This window comes from Condylura cristata, unplaced genomic scaffold (genome assembly GCF_000260355.1).
Source record: "Condylura cristata isolate star-nosed mole 26May11 unplaced genomic scaffold, ConCri1.0 scaffold00011, whole genome shotgun sequence".
In the NCBI taxonomy this organism is placed as follows: Eukaryota; Metazoa; Chordata; class Mammalia; order Eulipotyphla; family Talpidae; genus Condylura; species Condylura cristata.
Genome location: NW_004567112.1, coordinates 3,555,977 through 3,576,341, shown reverse-complemented (window position 1 = coordinate 3,576,341; position 20,365 = coordinate 3,555,977). Strand labels below are relative to the sequence as shown.

The 20,365-nt window shown below is 46.5% G+C and overlaps 2 protein-coding genes across 5 annotated transcripts in view; both read left to right on the top strand.

Moving 5' to 3' along the window:
• HMX2 (H6 family homeobox 2) overlaps positions 1-1,533 on the top strand; it is a 2,026-nt gene extending 493 nt beyond the window's left edge. The window contains exon 2 of the mRNA XM_004680379.1: positions 725-1,533. Within this exon, the coding sequence (XP_004680436.1) occupies positions 725-1,275 (551 nt within the window). The 3' untranslated portion in view covers positions 1,276-1,533. The remainder of the gene's footprint in view (positions 1-724) is intronic.
• Positions 1,534-5,177: 3,644 nt separating this feature from the next.
• BUB3 (BUB3 mitotic checkpoint protein) lies at positions 5,178-15,571 on the top strand. 4 transcript variants are annotated; one of them, XM_004680377.2, is made up of 8 exons: positions 5,178-5,261; positions 5,679-5,873; positions 6,389-6,458; positions 8,165-8,316; positions 10,783-10,941; positions 12,437-12,614; positions 12,873-13,089; positions 15,224-15,571. In XM_004680377.2, the coding sequence occupies exons 2-8, from the start codon at positions 5,679-5,681 to the stop codon at positions 15,231-15,233; spliced, it is 981 nt and encodes a 326-aa protein (XP_004680434.1). In that variant the 5' UTR covers positions 5,178-5,261; the 3' UTR covers positions 15,234-15,571. The 4 variants fall into 4 exon arrangements, with proteins under 4 accessions (XP_004680434.1, XP_004680433.1, XP_012578858.1 ...); XM_004680376.2 differs by having other exon boundaries at positions 14,009-15,571; XM_012723404.1 differs by lacking the exon at positions 15,224-15,571 and having other exon boundaries at positions 12,873-13,093.
• The last annotated feature ends 4,794 nt before the right edge of the window (positions 15,572-20,365 follow it).

Below are 20,365 nucleotides of genomic sequence, written 5' to 3'. Positions count from 1 at the left end.
CCCGCGCGGTGCCGCCTCCTGCGCTCGGTGGGCGCTGGGCGGAGACCCGGGGCACCGACTTCGCGGGCACGGTCCCTGGGGCTGGTTGGGCTGGAGGGAGAGTGCATCACAGCGGGCTGTGGGCGCGGGGTGGGCCTCAGTACCCCTTTGCACATCTGACACTTTCCGAAGTCGAGGTCTGGAAAAGGAAGGGTCTGTCTTTACGCGACATCCCCTGCGTCTTATTTTCGTTCTCTTTCTCTTCCTCCCTCCTCCTCCTCCGAATGATTAGCACTCTAAGATGATTGACAATGGTGCCTTTCAGAGACGGCTCCTCTTTACAACATCTGGCCAGGGGAGCCCCGCGTTAGTCCTTAGCGAGGTTTTCAGAACAAACGGCCTGTGAAATGATCGCACCCTATAATGCCGGCGGAACTCTTCCAGCTCAGTCTTTACCAGGCAAAATCACCTTTTACAACGGTGCTAATGTTCCCCCTCAAGACTGTCTTCCCTCTTGCCACCTGTCCTTTCAGGAAGCTGGGGGCACGGATACCCGACAGCAGCCCTCCTGTTGCGTTTTAAAGGCCAGGGTCAGGGCTCTAGGCGCCTGCCAGAGGGAGAAGAGGAAGGGGTTAGAACCCAGGCAAAGGCAGCCCAGGCTGCAGGCGCGTGCCAGCCCCCAGTGAGAGGGGGGGTGTGTCTCTGAGGCTCCCTAACTCCACGGCCTGTTGTTCTCACTCCCCAGGTACCCCCAAGGGCGGCGGAGGCGCGGGGCCCGCAACCTCGGAGCGCACGCCCTTCCTCTCTCCTTCGCACCCGGACTTTAAGGAAGAGAAAGACAGGCTCTTGCCCGCGGGTTCGCCGTCGCCGGGGCCGGAGCGGCCGCGGGACGGCGGCGCCGAGCGGCAGGCGGGCGCCAAGAAGAAGACGCGCACGGTCTTCTCGCGCAGCCAGGTGTACCAGCTCGAGTCCACTTTCGACATGAAGCGCTACCTGAGCAGCTCGGAGCGCGCCTGCCTGGCTTCCAGCCTGCAGCTCACCGAGACCCAGGTCAAGACTTGGTTCCAGAACCGCCGCAACAAGTGGAAGCGGCAGCTGTCGGCCGAGCTGGAGGCGGCCAACATGGCCCACGCGTCGGCGCAGACTCTGGTGGGAATGCCGCTGGTGTTCCGGGACAGCTCGCTGCTGCGCGTGCCGGTGCCGCGCTCGCTCGCCTTCCCCGCGCCGCTCTACTACCCCGGCAGCAACCTCTCGGCCTTACCGCTCTACAACCTCTACAACAAGCTCGACTACTGATCCGCGCGCCCCCGCGCCCCGCGCCCGGCGGGCCCCCTCCGGCGGCTCCGGGGCTCGGCGCGGGCTCGGCCTATGAAGAAATACACCATGTGTATTCATTATCTTATTTATGGCCTCGGCCCGACTTTCTGTTTCGTGCGTTTCGGGGCTCCGGTGGCCTTCCTCAAGGCAAGCCGCCGGCTTTCCACGCAGCACGGTCCAAGACGCGATGAACCTCTTTTGCGGGGGAAGTTCTCGGGGGTAGCGGGTCGGGGAGTTGCGGTCAGGTGGACACTGGCGGGGAAACACACGCGCAGAGCCAGGCAGCCCCTCCCCCCACGCTCCTGGACTTACGTACGTGCTTCGCGCTCGGCCAGGTCAGCCCTGGGGCGCTTCGCTTCGGACAGTGACCTCCAGGCCTCTTTCGCTTCCCTCGTCCTGAGGATGGGTGGGGGCGAAAGGGGCAGAGTTCAGATCTGTAAATATTTTTAAGAGAAACAAATAAAACATTTTAAGCACCGTGGCTAACTTTGGCGGGATTGCCTGCGCCGCGTGTTGACTGCTAGTCGCTTTCCTCGTTTGTTTTCTCTGGGCAGATGTGCCGCCGAGCGGCGGGAGAAGTCTGGCTCACGCCCTCGGAGGGGGCCGGGGTCTGGGTTTAAAGGTCTGGACTTTGGCGACCCCGAGGGGGCACGCGAGCCAGAGCCGCACCCCCGCCCCCTACCTGGTACCCACGGTCTGGGCGCAGGCCAGGACCGCCCTCGGTGGGCACCCAGCTCCCGGCCGGCTCCGAGAGGCCCGAGGGCGGGGAGGCCCGGCTCGCAGCTGCCCAGTGGCCTTCCCCGCTGCACCCGCGCAGCGCAGGTGGGGTGGCCGCGACAGGCTCGTGGCGGCGCACCGCTCTGGGGCGCGGGACCCAGTTGCGTGTCCCGCGCGGCGCTTACAGGGGACACTTCGGCTGAGCAGGGATGTGAGGCCAGAGACCAGGCGAAGCAAGCGCGGCGGGCACAGGCACCTCCTACATTCTTTCCTTTGTTGTTGTCGATGGCGAGCATTGTGCTTGGCAAAATGGCAGGATCGCCGGCGGGCAGAATAAAACCGTGGCCAGGAACTCGGGCGCCCGCGGACTTCCGCGCCCCAGGGCCGGCTGCCCCTCCCGGGCCGGGAGGGCGTGGCACCGAGAGGCTGGCACAGGAGCGCGGCTTTCAGGTCGTAGACTCTGGCAGTGCTAGGTCGCGGCCACCTGTTCCTCGAGAAACGTAGGAAAAGGAAGCCGGTGCTCCGAGGAGTTCAAAGCTTGGGCGTCACGTGGGGCGAGTTCCCGAGACGCTGCAGCCTCAGCCTGGGCCAAGAGCGAAGGCGCGGCGAGTCGGCTGCGCAGAAGCCCTAGCTCATCCTCCAGAAGGAAAACATTTGCGTGACAGACTTTTCTCGGAGCTGAAAGGCAGCGCAATTATCTGTATTGTGTGGAAATCTACTGGCTATCTGTAGGCCCCGGTCTTTATGACTCCCAGTCTTTTGTCTAAAGTGTCTGGTCTCTTGTCCACTTTGAGGTCGTGCTTTTTCTTCTCTGTAGATTTTATAAAAATCATAATCTACTTCAAGGTGACGTCATACGAAGTTAGTTCAACGACATTTACTTTATTTCTACTGAGTTCAATAAATACTCGCCCTAGTACTTTCTGAGAGAGCTATGTGAAATATTTTCAGAGACAGAAGAGTGACATGAGATCCGTTTCCTTCTGATTTATTTGGTACACGTAATTTATTTCAATGAAGCTTTCTTTCGCCAGAATGACCCACTTAAACTTTTCTCTTCTGCTAAAGTCACTATTTGAATATTCCATGCAGAAGTAACTGATTGTTTCCAATGAGCTACTTTTATACTATTCCATCCATATCATTTTGGTCTGCATTTCAGTTGATTTTGGTTTTTTCGAGAGATGTTGACTTTAAAAGCATTGAGTGACTATATCCACCTTATTTTTACTTTTCTTACAGGCAATTGTTTCCTCTATCCATTGCATGCACTGAATGGCAGAGTAATTTTACCCTTAAAATTTTAGGGGACACCCTTTCCAATTTGTCATAGTGGGGGTGTCTCACCCTTTTTCATAACCCAGAAATTAGCAACGTTGATCTAATAATGAGTGTCTAGGAATTCTCTCTTTCAGGTGACGAAGCATATATGCACACCATTGCATATTTGGATTTAAAATGTTGTTCAGACTCCATTGTTGCCAGATCTCCTCAAGACTATCAATTCATTTGAATAATCAGCAAAATCAGCCTCCTTTCAGGCTCTAAACTGAATTTAAAAGATTGACGTTTCTTAAAACTCAAATCGAGTCCAGCTGCAACTGCATGCCCAGAGGACCTGAATTATACACACACAGGATAATGAAATACACTTAGATTTTATTAGTGGGTAATTCATGCTCAGAATCTCAAAACACGACTAGAATTAAACAAACAACTGGGAGAAGGAACCAAATAAAATTATTTGGAGATAAAATTATTTAGCTAAACTTAGAATGCAGGCAAAGCACTGCATTTTAAAATCTTGAAGTTGGCCCTTAACTTACGGAAAGAGAGGGATGGATGAGGATGGGTGAGGCTGGTGGGCAAGAATCTGTTCATTTAGCAATGATATCATCAATGTAGTGGTCAGAAAGGTAGTTGTGTTTATTGTATGGACAATCATAAAAAGAAGAGCACCCAAATCAGTGAATGTGAAGGCATAACGACGAACCAAACCTTCTCCTATTAATGCACTTTCAAAGTTAAATAATCCCACCAATTTTTCTTCATTTAATATAAATTCACATAAGAGTCTTCCCACCAAAACAAGTGAAAAAGTGATAGATATCCTGTATAAAATTGAGAATTTTTAAGAGTAACTGAATCACAGATTTAAGTTCTAAATTATTACTTTTATTTCATGGAGGTTAAACCAGTTCTCCTTTTTCTGTAGGATTCTACAAACAGAAAATGAATAAACTGTGCCTGCAGCTCTTGGAAGTTGTTGGGAGGGGCAGTTGATGGGGAGAGGCTGCAGTTGTCATTTTAGGATTTTACCTAAACCTCTGACTAAAACAATTTTGTTGAGCTTTAGCACATTGTGAGGAATTGCTTCAGTCTGTCCTCTATTCTGAACAGGAAATTCCTTGAGGGCAAGGACTAGTCTGCTTCATTCACCTTCTCAGAATCTCTCACCAGGCCTGGCACAGGGTGTGTGCTCCAGCAAGCTCGTCTGAGATGGACTAGAGAGATAAGGCATAGTCTAAATAAGGGTGAGTTTCCATGAAATCAGTCGACCTTTAAAAACATGAGACGCGGGTTCGTAGATGGTTACTTCAGGAAAATGAGAAAAAAATGAGGGCGAAATAATGCAATTTAGAGCAAGTATTTCTTTCTCTACCACAATTTTTGGTTAACTTTATGGGAGTATGTATGCACGTCCAGTAAAAGGGGTAGTAATTTATCTCAGTACAAAGGAGATAAATTAATCTGTGCAAAAGAACTGGACGAAACGGGATTCTTGTAGCACACAAATCAGCTGAGATAGGGTGGGCGCCAGGGGTGGAACTGCAAAGAGCACCTTCCCCCGTTTCTATCAGCATACATAGGGTGTCCTCCCAAGCTAGACTACATCTCCCAGAGTGCCGTACAAGGGAGAGCGAGGGCATGAACGCGGCCCTGGCGCAGTGCTTCTTGGGATTCGTAGTTTCCATGTTCGCCAAGCGCGCGGGTGCTCCGACCTCCTGGTAAAACGAGGCCACGTGATCGGAAAAACCGCGGTTTGCCTTTGAGCCGGAACTGGATGACTGGTTCACCCACGCCGAGCGGACCAATCGGCTGCCTGTAATGAGACGTTGGCGTTTGAAATCAGCCAATGGCAGACGTAGGCAGGAGCTTCCTCTCCGCCTCCTTCGCTCAACCCGCGAGGGAAGCTAGGCGAGGCGAGCGGCCGGCGGCGGCGAAGTTGCTTTTGAGGGGAGCCCGAGGTAACGGAGCGAGGCCGAGGGGCGCACGGGCGGCCTTCAGGGGGGTTTCGGGGCCCCGAATCGCCTGAGCCTCCTTTAGAGAGCCCTTTTCGTCCCCACCGCCTTTCCTTTATCTTCGGAGCCCCCGGGGCAGCAGGCCCGGGCGGAGGGTCCGGGGCGCGGGAGCTGGCGGTGGGCGGGGAAGCGGCGGGCCTGGCTGGGGACTGGAGTTGGGGTGGCGTCGGCGCGGGTCGGCCCGGCCGGGGCTCCCGGAAGGGGACGTGGGGTCGGGGGGCTCGTCCGGACATGGTGGGTGCGCGAGCTTTGCGCACGCGCAGAGGCCCCGCCGCGGACCCTGTGTGGGTCCTTCCCGCGTGGGGGGTCAGGTCGCGAACCCCCGGCCTCGGACCCAAGGGACTCGGGGCGCCTGTTCCGTAGATGACCGGTTCTAACGAGTTCAAGCTGAACCAGCCGCCCGAGGACGGCATCTCCTCGGTGAAGTTCAGCCCCAACACCTCCCAGTTCCTGCTGGTGTCTTCCTGGGACACGTCCGTGCGCCTCTACGATGTGCCAGCCAACTCCATGCGGCTCAAGTACCAGCACACCGGCGCCGTCCTGGACTGCGCCTTCTACGTAGGTGTCGGCGGCCGCCCGTGCCAGCCCACTTTTCAGTCACCAAGCCCCGTGTCACTAGCACTCCAGTCACCACTGGCTAGAAGCGTCTGTCGGTGCTCCCGCTTTCCCTGCAGATACTTGCTGTCGCACCTTTACTTTGGGTGGCGAACGCTTGCAAACGTGGAAAACTCGGCCTCCTTTTTTCAAATGGGTTCTCCTGGCGTGGTGATCCTGCAAACTTTCTGCACGCCTGTCAGTTCTGCTTGACATTTGCAATGCCGCAGTAACATTTGGCCGCCTTGTTCAAAGAGTGCCTATTTCCTAGTCGATAGCAATGCCTGTTTTTTCTCAGCCGGTGGCCACTTACTTGCTTGTCTTTTCTTGGGCTGGTTTTTGTTTGTTTACAATGAATAGCGGAGCCCAGCACACATACCATCCTGAGCATAAGCTGACCAGTTGACTGTAGAGTCAGAATTTGGAGACACTTTGTAAAGCTCTGTAAGTTTTAAATGCTTTGCAACTTTATGTTGTAGGATCCAACCCATGCCTGGAGTGGGGGATTAGACCATCAACTGAAAATGCATGATTTGAACACTGATCAAGGTAATAGAATTGTGTTTTTTACCAGCTTTTTCAGCTGGTGGACTAGAGAATAAGGTTCATGGAGGAAGAGTAGCTCCTGAACTGCCTTGTTGCTAAGCTGCTTATGTAGAAATGCAAGTGGCTTGGATTTAGGACTTTTGTTGAAGTGATCAAAATGCCATATTACTGATCACAGATCACTGTGCATGTGGTTTTTCCAGGAACGCCTAGGATGATCTCTACCCCAAATGTTGACATGCGGCAGCAGTTAAATATTTGGCTTTTACGTGATCCTCAAAGATACTCTGGATCCTGGTAGTTTTCTTTAGGATTTTCCCGTGGCTTTTCACAGTTTGCTTTTAGACGCTAATTTAGTTTAGATTGAAGGATGATGTGTTTTAAAAATCTAACATAAGACAGCTAAGCCTGTGTAGTGACTGTGTTAATCTTGCTTGTGTGTTTAGTGTAGAACATGCTTCAGTTTCATTTATTAAATGGCTCTCAAGGTGACACATTTGATTTTAGAGGCCTAGATACGATTTATCCAAATGTTTATATTTATATTGCACTAGAGCTTGGACTGGAACCCAAATACACAAAGCTCTCTAGAAGAGTGCTGCTTTGGGGGGATGTGCATGCCTCACATGTAGATGCATGTGAGTAGCTAATATTCAGAGAGCTGATTCAGAGGGTATCAAGAATAGGTTACGCAGTAAATGCGTGGGCGCACTATTCTGTCAAAGAAAAGTCAGCAGCCTCTCAGACAAGGTTTTTGAATGAAAAGCACTTCTTCCTAGAGTGTTCACCTTCAGGTGTTTGATTTTGCTTGCTAATAGTTTATTCTACAGTAAGCAGACTTTTAGGTTTAGGGTCTTTTGTACGGAAACTTAGGAGGAAAAACATGTTGAGAAACATTTAATGTTCAAGACCATAACTAAGGCAATTAGTTGGTTATTCTTAAAAGATCATCGCCTGACTTCATGCAAAATTTTCTTTATTGCAAAAACGACACCTTGCAGGTGTTTTCCTGTTTGAGGGTCAGGAATGTATGTTGTTCTTTGTTGTGTGCTTAGCCTGTGGCATAGATTCTGGCACAGCATAGACATTTGGTAGACATAATAGATGTTGAATGAATAAATGACATAATGTGAAGAGTTGACATTGGAAGGAAAGAAATTGTTTAGTGGGATTTTGAGTCCCCTCAAAGCCACCTGTGTTAATTGTAACACTGTTTGCCTTCCTAATCCCCGGCTCTCAGATAATTTTGTTACCACTTAAGAGTCTCTGACAAGGTCTATATTGTGATAAGTTCTCTCAGTTCCAGAAGGCCAGCTATCTCCACTCACTTGTTAGTACAGCAGCTGTTTCTCAAGCACCTACCAGGTGTCAGAGAACCTGCACAAGATACAGTCAGACTGTAACTGTAGAGTTAAAGAAGGGATCTATAATCAAGTGAGGAAAATGACAGTTATGCCACCATTTAAATGTCATCTGAAATTCCAGCCCGCTTTTGATATGTGTTAGACCAGTGAATCTATAAGATGAGCAGAGAGGGTGAGTGATTTCCTGTAGATGTTGAGGAATTTTTCTTTATGCAGACATTTCTGCGGAGTTGGTGGAGGCTGATTTATTATAGTTAAAAATGAATATTTCCTTTCATTGTTCCTTGTGGAATCTTTGCTCAGCCGAGCTTGTAAAGCAGGATTTTTGTTTACTTTTTCCTGTAGAAAATCTTGTTGGAACACATGATGCACCTATCAGATGTGTTGAATACTGCCCAGAAGTGAATGTGATGGTTACTGGGAGTTGGGATCAGACAGTTAAATTGTGGGACCCCAGAACTCCATGTAATGCTGGAACCTTCTCTCAGCCTGAAAAGGTAGGCTTGTTATGTATTTGACAGGAATTATGGGCCTGGGGGTAATTGGACTTGATATATGTTTGATGAATATGGTGAATTTAGAGGTTAAGAGTTTACGAGTCTATTTTACAAACCTAACTGCATAGAAATATTTTGATGAAAAGGAAAATTAATTGGCAGTGGGGTCAGCTTTTTTTTCTGTCATTTGTCATTGTACTGGGGAGCACTGGCTCAAATAAACCCTCTTCCTGCACTGTCAGTGCTATAGAGCACAGGGCTGAGGAGCAACGTACTTTTTCAGAGGTGATCTAGCAGAGACCGCTGACCGGAAATTGAGTTTGATGTGCCCAAGCCAGAAGGCGGCATGGAGCGTCCCTTGTCTTTCTTCGGAACCTTAGGTTTCATTGCGGTGCCTGGTAACAAGAGGAGCCGTGGTTAGTGCAGTTCCCCGACTTGTACCACTTTATTGATTTCTTAAGTACTGACTTGTAGTTTGCAGGCTCTAGTGAATGAAGCTTCTTAAAATGGAAACTTTGTGTATTATTCTAACCTTTTGATCTGTACAATGAAGTGTAATTGAGCATTCTTGCTGTGTCCTCATCAGACTTTATCAGGTGGTAGTTAATTTTAAAGATTGATTGTTTTAGCAGTTTAAAGGAATCCTTCACTTGAGTCTATTTCCTCAGTGTAAATATACTATTCAGTTTCTGTTAGCCATCATTATATACTGTAGTGCATCCAAAGAGCCATTATTTTTGTCACATCACAGTTGAATCTACTCCTGGCAAGACCTTTGTTCAGAATAAAATAATTGCATTGTTTCTAGTTTTGATTTATGGTTGTATGTAACATGTTAAGAACTGTGATAAATTGCTGGCAGAATATCATATAATGGACAGCCACACTGAATCAAGCTGCTTATTGGTTCAGCAAGGTTCATTATGTCACTTTTTTTAATACTTTCTTTGATAAATGTATATACCCCGTCAGTAGCATGACACTGGTTTCACTTGATTTACGACCAGTAGGGGTAGAAAGCGCTATTAGAAGCTTGTGTGTCACCTGTATAGTAAAGATTTAAGACAAAATTCCCAATCTGATTGTACTATTATAAATCGATCTTTTTCTGGCCTCTGTATTTTTTAAGTTTGATGCTTCATATGTCTTAGGTTAATTTCCATTTCTCTGCTAACATTTTGTTTTCTGAATAAGCTGTGTTTCAGAGCCTGTATTCTGTTTAAACGAGCTTATAGTAAATCTATTGTTTTGAATCTTTTAAATTATTTTTTCCCTTTGTCAAGCTGGTTGTTAAATTTTCAGGCATTATTGAGGAGACTTTGGGTCATTACACTGTTAAATCTAACTTTGTTTTTTCAGCCGGTAGGGAGAGGATTTGTAGTTAACTTACTGGTGACTACTATCCATGGGGTTTAGTTAGTGAATTTTTATGAGCTGTCTTACCACAGCATCTTCATTTTTTTATAGTGATTTTTCAGGTTTTAAAATACTAAGTCAGATTTAATTAGAGTTGCTTCTTAATTGCAAGACAAGTTATATATCTGAAGCCTAGATTTTAAAAAACTCATTTAACAGAATCAGGAAGACACATTTTGCACCATTTTTATGATGTTATTTTGCCCCCCAAATACCATGTTTGAAAATAAACCATTTCACATTCTGGCTTATGGGAAGTTTTGTGACTTAACGCGAAGGCATTTTTTTTTTTTTTTTTGGTAGAAGCTGTTTAATGTTGAAGAAGAGATTATGAAGAAAAAAAAAATAAGTGCTTTAGGAGGGAAGATGATGCTTTTTAAATTTTCCCTGAAGATGAACTCTGTTGAACTCTTGAGTATTTGGTGTGATTTCAGGACACAGGAATTCACTTTGTCATATGCCAGATCACTGTCCTTGTCTCTTAATTTTGAGCTCATATGTCACCAAAAGCAGCTAAGTTGCTAATTACTGACGGCTCCCTCACTCTTGCGGAGAGGCCTGTTTATTCATTGTGGCCCCTGGGCAAGGCAGGGTTTTTAATCACAACTTGAAAACTCCCAAAAGATGCTCATAGAAAAATAACTTTGAAAAAAGGATGGTTTTATGAAACGCCAGAAGCCCATTGGAAGGTATTGTTTCGTGGCTATAGTCTCTCCTTTCTGAGTATTACATACTTTCATATTGTCTCTAAATGAAACAAGAAGCCTGGAGAAATGGCTTAATAATTTACTTAAGTAGTGAAGAGAATTAAATATTCAAAAGTTTTTGCAGAATGAACTAGATTGTACATTATATGATACTGGTTAAGTATTAAAATATGCTGGATTTATTCTTTTGTGAGAACTACTTGGTTTAAGCAACGAACGATTAAAATTTGGTACCTGTGTTAGAAATCAAGCTAAAATTTTATGATGTGTGCTTTGTGTTGGGGAAGAAAGCTGTTTCCAGGCCAGTGGATGCATTTTAGCAAGTTTTGGTATGTCTTGAAAGGTGTACACCCTGTCGGTGTCGGGGGACCGGCTGATCGTGGGCACTGCGGGCCGCAGAGTGCTGGTGTGGGACCTGCGGAACATGGGCTACGTGCAGCAGCGCCGTGAGTCCAGCCTGAAGTACCAGACCCGCTGCATCCGCGCCTTTCCCAACAAACAGGTGCTGTCTCCCCCTGCTCTTACCCAGAAGGGTTTGGCCACTGCCTTTTAGAGCTTAGCTTGGAGTCATGACTTGGACTTTGCTGTTAAGTATTTTTAACAGCTTTGTGCGAAAAGGTAGTGTAGTCGTCTATTTTGAGGGAAGACCTCGGTGCTCAGAGGGTCAGCAGTCTGCCAGTGACGTGACCGTCACTAAGATCGTTCGTTGTTGCTCTTAGTCCAGAGCGCCTGACAGGTAGTCGTTGAGCAGGGAATTTTTCAGATATTTCACTTAGATCACGAGTTCACAATTAAATATGGAAATTTAGGGTGTGGACTTTGCAGTTCCCTTCTTGTCTCTTTGTAACCCTAATACTGTTGTGGAGCTTTTCCCAATTTGACAACCGAACTTGAATTAAAAAAAAAACAAACCTGCTGCTGGAGGTAAAGAGTTTCATCTGACACAGTGACAGACTGATGTGCGGGGCCGTCCATCCGTCGTCCTCTTGCTAACTGAGGTCACTGTTTATTAGGGAGGCCCTGTTCCTCCCACGCCCTTTAAGTTTGAGGGGAATTCAGCAGATCTCTTTGGAATCTAATGACTGGTTGTCCTTTAGTAGTTGTAGAGCTTGAAGCAATTATGTCAGTTATTCTTGACCTTTTATCTCAGAAGGCTAGTACCTCAGATCACAGTTCTCTTCACAGGAAATTGTAACTATCCACTGCAGATAAGAAATTGCAGATATGTGAAACTTCGGCGATTTAAATACATGATTAAAATGTGCTTGAATTTATAAATATTTTCATGTCTTTATGTCTGAAGTTTTCTGTCAGTATACCTGGTTTATAAACTTCCCATTTCATTGAAAAGTAAGATTTTTGCACTATAAATGCGTTTTTAGTAATAATTTTTATACCTTAAATAAGTAAAAGATACAGATTGCATATTTATCTTTTTTTTTCTGACATTGTTCTTTCTAGGAGATCTGAGGAAATTGTAAAGCACTTTTGAGCATTGCTGAAAATCTGTTGTGTGCAAACCTGACTTGCTGTAGTTAAACTGGAAGAGGCAGAATTTGGTTGATTTGGGTTAACTGAGATTCTCAGTGAAGGAAAATTAATCCTGAGACTTGTTAAAGGTGAAGGATATAGAACGAAGAAAATGATGTTCCTACCACTGGAGCAAATTTGAGTCCCTTCTGGACAGAACAGCAGATAAAAGATAATGAAACAGTGTAGATTTCTTGTTTAGATTTTAGAAAATAACTGGATGTTTTTGTGCAAATCATGGTACAGTGAAGAAGCAAGCAGTGATAGCCTTGTTTTCCTTCTTATAAAGTAGATATTAAGCTTTTGGAATGTCCCGATTACGTTAGCACATCTGAAGCACTGTTAAAATTGGACTTTGTTTTCATTTCTGAAATATTCCTCTTTCTTGAGGGCAGGTTGAATTTGGGAATTGGTGCCTGTTTTGGAGACGGACTCACAATTTTGTCCTCCTCTGTCTCTAACGGCAGGGTTATGTCTTGAGCTCCATTGAAGGACGAGTGGCAGTTGAGTACTTGGACCCCAGCCCTGAGGTGCAGAAGAAGAAGTATGCCTTTAAGTGTCACCGACTGAAAGAAAATAATATCGAGCAGATCTACCCTGTCAACGCCATTTCCTTTCACAACATACACAATACATTTGCCACAGGTAAATAATGGCGTGTTAGCCTATGTTTGATTATTAGGATAATACATACAGCTTTGCGGTTACCGGACACTACACATTTATACTTAAGCGTGTATGTGTGTGTGTTTATTGTGCTTGCGTGTTACTGTCTTGGGGAGGGAATCTGGTATAATACTCTGGGGGCGAAAGTGCAACTTCTGTGGCCATAAGGACTGTTAAGATAGTGGTTATTTCTGTTCTGCTTGTAAGAGCCACATTGACTCTTGAAATTGTTTGCAGGCGGTTCTGATGGATTTGTGAATATTTGGGATCCATTTAACAAAAAGCGACTGTGCCAGTTCCACCGGTACCCCACCAGCATCGCGTCCCTTGCCTTCAGCAATGACGGGACGACGCTTGCAATAGCATCATCATATATGTATGAAATGGATGACACGGAACATCCTGAAGATGGTATCTTCATTCGCCAAGTGACAGATGCAGAAACAAAACCCAAGTGAGTATGCTTCACCTGTATTTGAGCCTTTTCTTGCATTCAACCCAGGATTTATTAATTTTTCTAAATTCATGAATAGCATTGTTGATGCCTGCTCGATATTACAGCTGACTGTAGGGTTGGAGTTGATTTTATCTTGTTCTCCCAAGCTTTCAATATCCGTAGGTTGATAGACGTCTGATGGATAAAATTGTGCCTAGTTGTTTTGTAGAGAAGAATGTCAAACTCTCATTCTTCTTCAATAGGCACTATTATTTGAATCTCTGGAGTTATTACTAGCTCATTGCTTCAAAATTAAGTTGAGGAATTCAAGAATAATTTATTTTAGCAAAAGCTATTTAAGATATTTAAGAATTTGAACTGCCAAAAATTTATCCTCTCCAGAGAGGTTGTTTCTTCTATATGTACAAAAAGTGAATGACCTTCAGGTCTTATTGGAAGGAAACCCAAAGGTACATGGCCTTGGAATAGCACAGTCCTTCGCTTTGAAATCTCTCGGACGTCTTTGGCTCTTGGCTGTAACTGTTGACACTTTTTTGGTACCAGTAGCACCAAGCTCTTAACTTGGTTAAGGGAGAACTTTGAAACCTGCCCCAGGTGTCTTTGCCTTGCTGTGTTCCTTGGCCCTTCCTAGGCAGACCCTTGGGGGTTCTCAGTGGATGTTTACAGACAGAATAACTGAATGTTTTTAGGATTCCTGGCTTTGCCTGAATGGAACTCTGTTGAGCCCTGACCAAATTGCTGTGTCCCCAAGAAGGGCTGAGTGTCCGATGTTCAGTTGTCGTGCGCACCCACACGGTTTGACTTAGGCATGAAGCCTGCTGCACAAAGGGCTGTTTGCATTTAATCTCACTTTCATATCTTTGTCCTGACCAGCCATTTGGGTCTCCTGGTTTTCTTTTTTCTTTTGAACTTGTAGGTCACCCTTGTACTTGACAAGATTTCATGTACATAAGTGCCATGCTGATGATGATAAAAAATTCCTGCTCCTCAATGGTACATTTAAGGAAGACAGGGAAAAATATTAATTTAAATATTATAAGAACCTGAAAATAATGGAAAAGAGTTTTTTGGGTTTTTTCCTCCCCCCAAATGAGCCCTTTTTTAAGCGCACGAGATGGTTTGATGGTTGCTGCATTAAATGTATTCAGGCAAACAAAATTGGAGGGCAGTGACTGCACTTTTGAGAATCACTTTTGACCTTATTTTTGTTTCCACTGTGGAAATAAATGTTTGGAAATAAATATAGGTAATAAAAAACCCCTTTGCATTCTTTCTGGACCTTAAATGGTAGAGGAAAAGGCTCTTGAGCCATTTGTTTCTTTTGCTGGTCATAGTTGCTAATTCTAAAGCTGCTTCAGACTGCCTCATGAGGAGGTTAATCTACAATTAAACAATATTTCCTCTCGGCCGTCCATTATTTTCTGAAGCAGATGGTTCATCATTTCCTGGGCTGTTAAACAAAGCGAGGTTAAGGTTAGACTCTTGGGAATCAGCTAGTTTTCAATCTTATTAGGGTGCAGAAGGAAAACTAATAAGAAAACCTCCTAACATCATTTTGAGACTGTAAACAATTATTTATTAGCAAACAATTGATCCCAGAAGGGCAAATTGTTTGAGTCAGTAATGAGCTGAGAAAAGACAGAGCATATCTGTGTATTTGGAAAAATAATTGTAACGTAATTGCAGTACATTTAGACAGGCATCTATTTGGACCTGTTTCTATCTCTAAATGAATTTTTGGAAACATTAATGAGGTTTACATATTTCTCTGACATTTATATAGTTCTCATGTCCATTTCAGTTGCCCAGCCGCTGGTGATTAAGGTTAAAAAGAAAAAAAATTATAGTGAGAATGAGATTCATTTCAGTGTAATGTCCTAAAGCAAAACACGAACTTAGCTTGGCCTGTTTTAGGTAGCCTCAAGTGTGTTTTTGTTGTCAAACTTTTTTTAATATTTGCAAATGTATGTCTCTGAATAGGATTTGTAACTTTATTGAAATTTACTTTATCCGTGATGTGTTTTTAACATTTGTTTTGATGCAGACAGAGGTCTTTTAATTTTTAAGTATTTCACCAAAAGCTTAGGGTAAGTCTGAACCCAGCTTTTGAAACGTGTTTTCTTCTTTGCAGGTCCACCTAGTCATCTTGTGAATGTGGCCTCCGCGGGCAGCTTTGCTTTGCTTCCTGCAAATACGCGCTGCCCTTATGGACCCGCTGCAGTGGCTGCGGGCACCTTCTGTAGTATGTGGGTTTCTTTTCTTTTCTTTTTTTTTTTGTCTCACAAAAAACTTGTCTGCGTCCTTGCGTACCAGCTCTGTGTAAGATGAGGAGTCCCGTGTCCTTGTACAGTAGGCTGGAGGGTGGTTCCCCCTCCGCCAGCCCAGTGCTGTTTTTGAGCAGCTTGAGCTCTTTTTGTAAAATAATCCAAACCTGTTATTTCCGCGCGGTCTAATAAATCAGAGATCCAGAACCCTTAAATGTTGGATGTTTTTAAATGTCGGTAATTAATGTAATTTACTTCATAAAAAGGCTTCTGTCAAGCAAAACTCCTTCATCAAGAGCCTGGTGGGGATGACATTTTACCTTTAGGTCCACACGGCTTCGCTTAATTATGTCTATTCTGGTGTACGTGGGGGATTCAGTCCGCGATAAAGTGATCTGTTGGAGTGCTGCCATTTCCTCGCGCGCTGGATCAGCGGGGCCCTTCAGCCAACTGTGCAGCTCCCAGGGCGCGGGGCTGTGTGGCAGCTGGCGCACCCCTCGGCACTGCGCACCCCGTGGCACTGCGCTCTCCTGGTGGCGCGCCCACGGCGGAGCTCCTGCTGCCCGTGGGGCCGTGTCTGTGCCCACCAGATGACAGCCCTCTCTACTTATCCATCAAATGCTCAATGCAGGGAGGCCCCGGGGATGGTAAATAATGTAACAGCCAGCGACTTGCTGGGGATGTTGGTTCTCTGGTGTGGTGACGTGCTGTTAAAAGTCATAACCACCTGGATGGGGACAGAGTGTAGATTTAAAACATTTTGAACTGAAATAGAATACAGTATTGTAAAAGGTGACTAAAGCAAAGTTAGGGACCTGGTTTTGAGGTGGTGGTGTGCAGCTCTCTGGGGACATCCCGTGTCTCTTGTGGAAAGCAGTGTCTCAACCTCGGTGTGCTGCCGCCACCCCACAGCGCGCTCAGCCGGCTACTTCACTGCCGCCCGCTGGTGGTTATGGCTGCCTTGCCCCCCAGCGTCCCGATGTGGTAACTAGATTACCACAGGGGTTTCCCAGCCCTTGTTCTCTGCACGCAAGTCCCTCTTCTGCTTATCTTTCTTTCCTACTGCTACAGTCCCACCACCTTAAAGGGTCCCATCTGCCCGTGTAGGGCAGTGCAGCAGCCCTGTCTCTGCGCTTGGTTCTCCACCTTCCGCTACTGAGCAGTGACTTGCAGCCCTTTAATCAGGGATCCAAGTGGGAAACATTTGAGCCACAGCTCAGAACGCTCGGAGGTCAATACTTGGTGTAGCAGCAGTGTTAGGCTGTGTCCACCTGTCCCCCCTCCCTCAACGGGAAGGGAAGTTAGGGCCCCTGGGTAATTACATAACAGATGCCACTAGTAATTTGAAAAAGCTCTATATGCACAAGACTTCTTTTAACTTATACATATATCCATATATATTACTGTAACAGTTTATCTCAGTTGCAATCCTTGGGTCTCCCATCACCAGTCAGCCATGTGCCATCACCACAGTCCAGTGCACTTCCCTCTCCCCACCGTTTTTGATCCCGTTCCCCACTCCACCCCCATAAAATGTCCTGGTATATAGTTGTTCATTCTTACTAGTTTTTATCCCCCTGGGCCTTTATGCTCTTGCCATGAGTGAAACCATCTGGTATTTTTCTTTTACTTTCTGGCTTATTTCACTAAACATGATCCCGTCCAGCTCCATCCATGTCGCTGCAAAAGGCGTGAGTTTATCTTTTTTGGTTGTTGAGTAATATTCCGTCGTGTATATGGACTACACTTTTTTTTTGCTAAAACTTGAATTCATTATTTGTTTTTTAATAAGTAAATACTATAATAGTTTATTTTACATCATTTTGTGCCTTTTTCCATCTCAGTTGTAATCTCCATGGGCTTTCCATCACCAAATCATCCGGGTGCCATCACCATAGTCCAGTGCACTCCCTCCCCCCACCGTTTTTGATCCCATTCCCTACACCACACCCATAAAATGTCTCTGTATATAGCTGTTCATTATTACTGCTATTTTCTTGCCTGGATGGACCACATCTTTTAATCCAGTCATTTACTTTTGGCATTTGGGTTGATTCCATGTCTTTTCTATTGTAAGTAAAGCAGCAGTAAACATGGGTGCAGGTATATACAGACTTTTAGACTTGTTCTTTTTATCACGCCGTGGCTGGGTCCCTCCCGGGCCCCCCTTGGCCGTAGACTTGCTGTCAGTCGCAGGAAAGTAGACTCTCCCAGGGCCTTCCAGTCACCGGGGAGAGCCTGCGCACTGCCCTGGTGCTTTCAGAAGCTTGCGGTGGGGCTGACCTTCGCTGAGAGTTCTCACGAGTGGATGGAATGTTCTGGTTCTGAGTTCCGCTGTGTAGAAACTTCAAGGTATGTTAGGTAGCAGGTCCTCTGTTCTGCTGGTCCAGGCACCCTGGGAGGACCAGGGCCATACTACACAGCTTGCTTTCAGGCCCTTCATTATCTTGCCTCCAGCATCTGTTGGCCTTGCTGCGCCCTAAGGTCTTTGTGCACTGAACTCTTCAGTGAAAATAGGGTGTAAAGTAATAGACATTTAGTTGACTATGTGTGCATTTTACTAAGACAAGTACTGGAAAATCAAGAGAAAATGCATAAACCACTACAAAGTAAGTGTCTTCTGGTTGGGGGGTGGTGAATCTGGGCAAGATTAATATCATGTATCCATTTGGCAAATGAATTAAATCCCAAAAGTATTATGTCCAAAAAAAAAAGGCTCCTTCATAAGATGAGATCTCTTACTCGGTGAGAGTAGCCTTCAGTGTGCTGATAGCTCCACCATTAAAGAGATGCCGTAACTGTTGTATTTCTCTCCCAGATTTCTGAGCCTCTATTCAGTGTGCCTGGGGGAAGGGGTCCCCAGCATTTAACTCAGTGCTATTTCCCAGAAAACTGTGGTTACTCTGTTAAAACTGGGCTATTGACTTGACTATTACTCAGATACTTGTGTTTGATCCCCAGATTTTGTAATCTTGTCAGGCTTTTCCTTGAATTGCTTTCATGTTTTTTTTTTTTTCCTGTATTTTGTATAGAAGAACTGGGGTGTAGGTCAGAGGTATGGGGGTGGGGGCTGCAGAATGGCAGGATTCACCAAAGAGAGTGGGGAGCAGAACAGGCGTATCAACTGAAATACCCTGTAGAGGGGAGCATCAGGGAGACAGGGGAGGCCCGCAGCGCCCTCTGGGTTGCTCCCTGGCCGCGGATCGTACTCAGCCGCAGCTGATAGCACTGAGACTCAGCTCCTCGGCCACTGGGAGCTTCACGTTCTCATTGGGATCCTGGGAGGTCTCCTTTTTTGGGAAGCTCCCAGCAGTCCTCCAGCTCACCAGTGAGTCTGCTTTCTCAACACCTGGAAGGAGGTGTGTTAGCTGCTCCTCGAGCGCGCTGGCTCCCTGCCGTGTGCGGAGTCTGCGCCCGGGTGTGTGGACACCAGCCCCTTGGGCACTGCTGAATGGTGGGGGCGGGCTACTTTGCCAGATTGTTTCCAGCGTAGTTTTGGGATAGAATCACTCATTGACCGGCGTGCTGGCCCTCTAGCCTTCCATTTTGTTAATTCATAAAGCCTGTGGTGACTGTCGGTGGAGGAATATATTCCCTGTGGAAATACCACAGAGATGAACTGTGCTACTCCATGAGTCCCGGGTAGGAGGAGGTAGCTGGGTATCTGTCCATCCTTTGCAATTTTCAGTTCATTCTCTCCATTTGTAAAAGCTGTTAACCACATCATGTTTGAAAATGTGGGAGGGAACTGAGTTGAGGATTTGAGATTGGGATACCTGGTACAGGCCAAGTGACTGACATGATGCCTTGAGGGGTGTTCTAGGAAGACTTGGAGTAATGGGGGGCTAGTGCCCCAGAGCATCTGAAGCCTGTGTGCAGGAGCTCCTGTGAGATGCCTCAGGGAAGTCTGGCCCTGGGGAAGTCCGTGACATGAACTTCATTTTTGTACCAAGTGTCACGGCAGGTGCCCCAAAGGCTCTCCTGTATCCCAGTTCTTGTGTGCAGTTCCAAGGCTGGAGCCCATGGCCCAGGGCTCTGGCCCTTTGGGCTGTGCAGTGCCTGCCGAGGCTGTGGCCGAGGCCCCTGGGCAGTGCGGAGGCCCAGCGGGGAATGTGCCTTTCAGAACTGGGGTCATAGGTAGGACTCCACCTTTGTATTGTTAATGTGTTAGAAAAATTCTCCCATCATTTGCTTTTTGCCTTACTTTAATGACCATCTAGTAAACTATTTGGCACGCCTGGCCTGGTCCTAGTTCCTGGGGTGTGACTGATTGGTGAGTAGGACCCACTCCTGTGCTCACCTGGTGTCAGCTGGGCAAGCATGAAAGTGTGGGATCTGGGGTGCCACAATGCGACTGGATTTTGTTTCCCAGTCCTGTACTGACCTCTGGTCTCACACCCACTATCCCACTAGGCTTGGTGACTGCTCTTGGATCTGAACTCACCTAACAGTTTAACACAGGTTCTGTGACAACCTGGCCATCAGGAAAGGCACTGTGCATAGAAAATTCGCCAACCTTCTGGTTAGGATTTTGAAAAAGAAAGATGGCAACACTGAGCCACATCCTTGAGTGCCCTCAGCACTGCTCCAAAGTGTCTCAGCCTGTTCACCAGGCTGGGCGGCCTGCTGAGGTAGCTTTGGAATTTGGCTTTGCTTTGCTTTTTTTTAAAAGATTTTTTTATTTATACATATAAATGCATATTTGTTTATGCATACAAAACTGGGCACAGGCCATGGAGGGAAGGTGAGGGGATTCACCAGAGACAGAGCGGGGAGCAGAACAGGCAGACCCACTGCCTGAGGGGAGCAGCGGGGAGACAGGAGAGGTCTGCGCCCTGTGGCTCCCTCCCTGGCCAGGCTGAGTTCTGCTGAGGCGTGTGCAGCTTTTCCCCTGCCCCTTGTTCTCTCACTTCCTTCTGCCTCCTTTCCTTTAGTCAGCTTCATAGCTGATTTAGGCTCCCTTGGGCCGCGTCAGAGCACTGAGACTTAACCCCTTGCGCCACCAGGGA

Coding starts and splice junctions, on each gene's coding strand:
- BUB3 (XM_004680376.2), top strand. CDS start 5,679: ATGACCGGTTCTAACGAGTTCAAGCTGAACCAGCCGCCCGAGGACGGC. Junction 5,874..6,388: donor TCCTGGACTGCGCCTTCTAC/GTAGGTGTCGGC, acceptor TTTATGTTGTAG/GATCCAACCCATGCCTGGAG. Junction 13,090..14,008: donor GATGCAGAAACAAAACCCAA/GTGAGTATGCTT, acceptor TTGAACTTGTAG/GTCACCCTTGTACTTGACAA.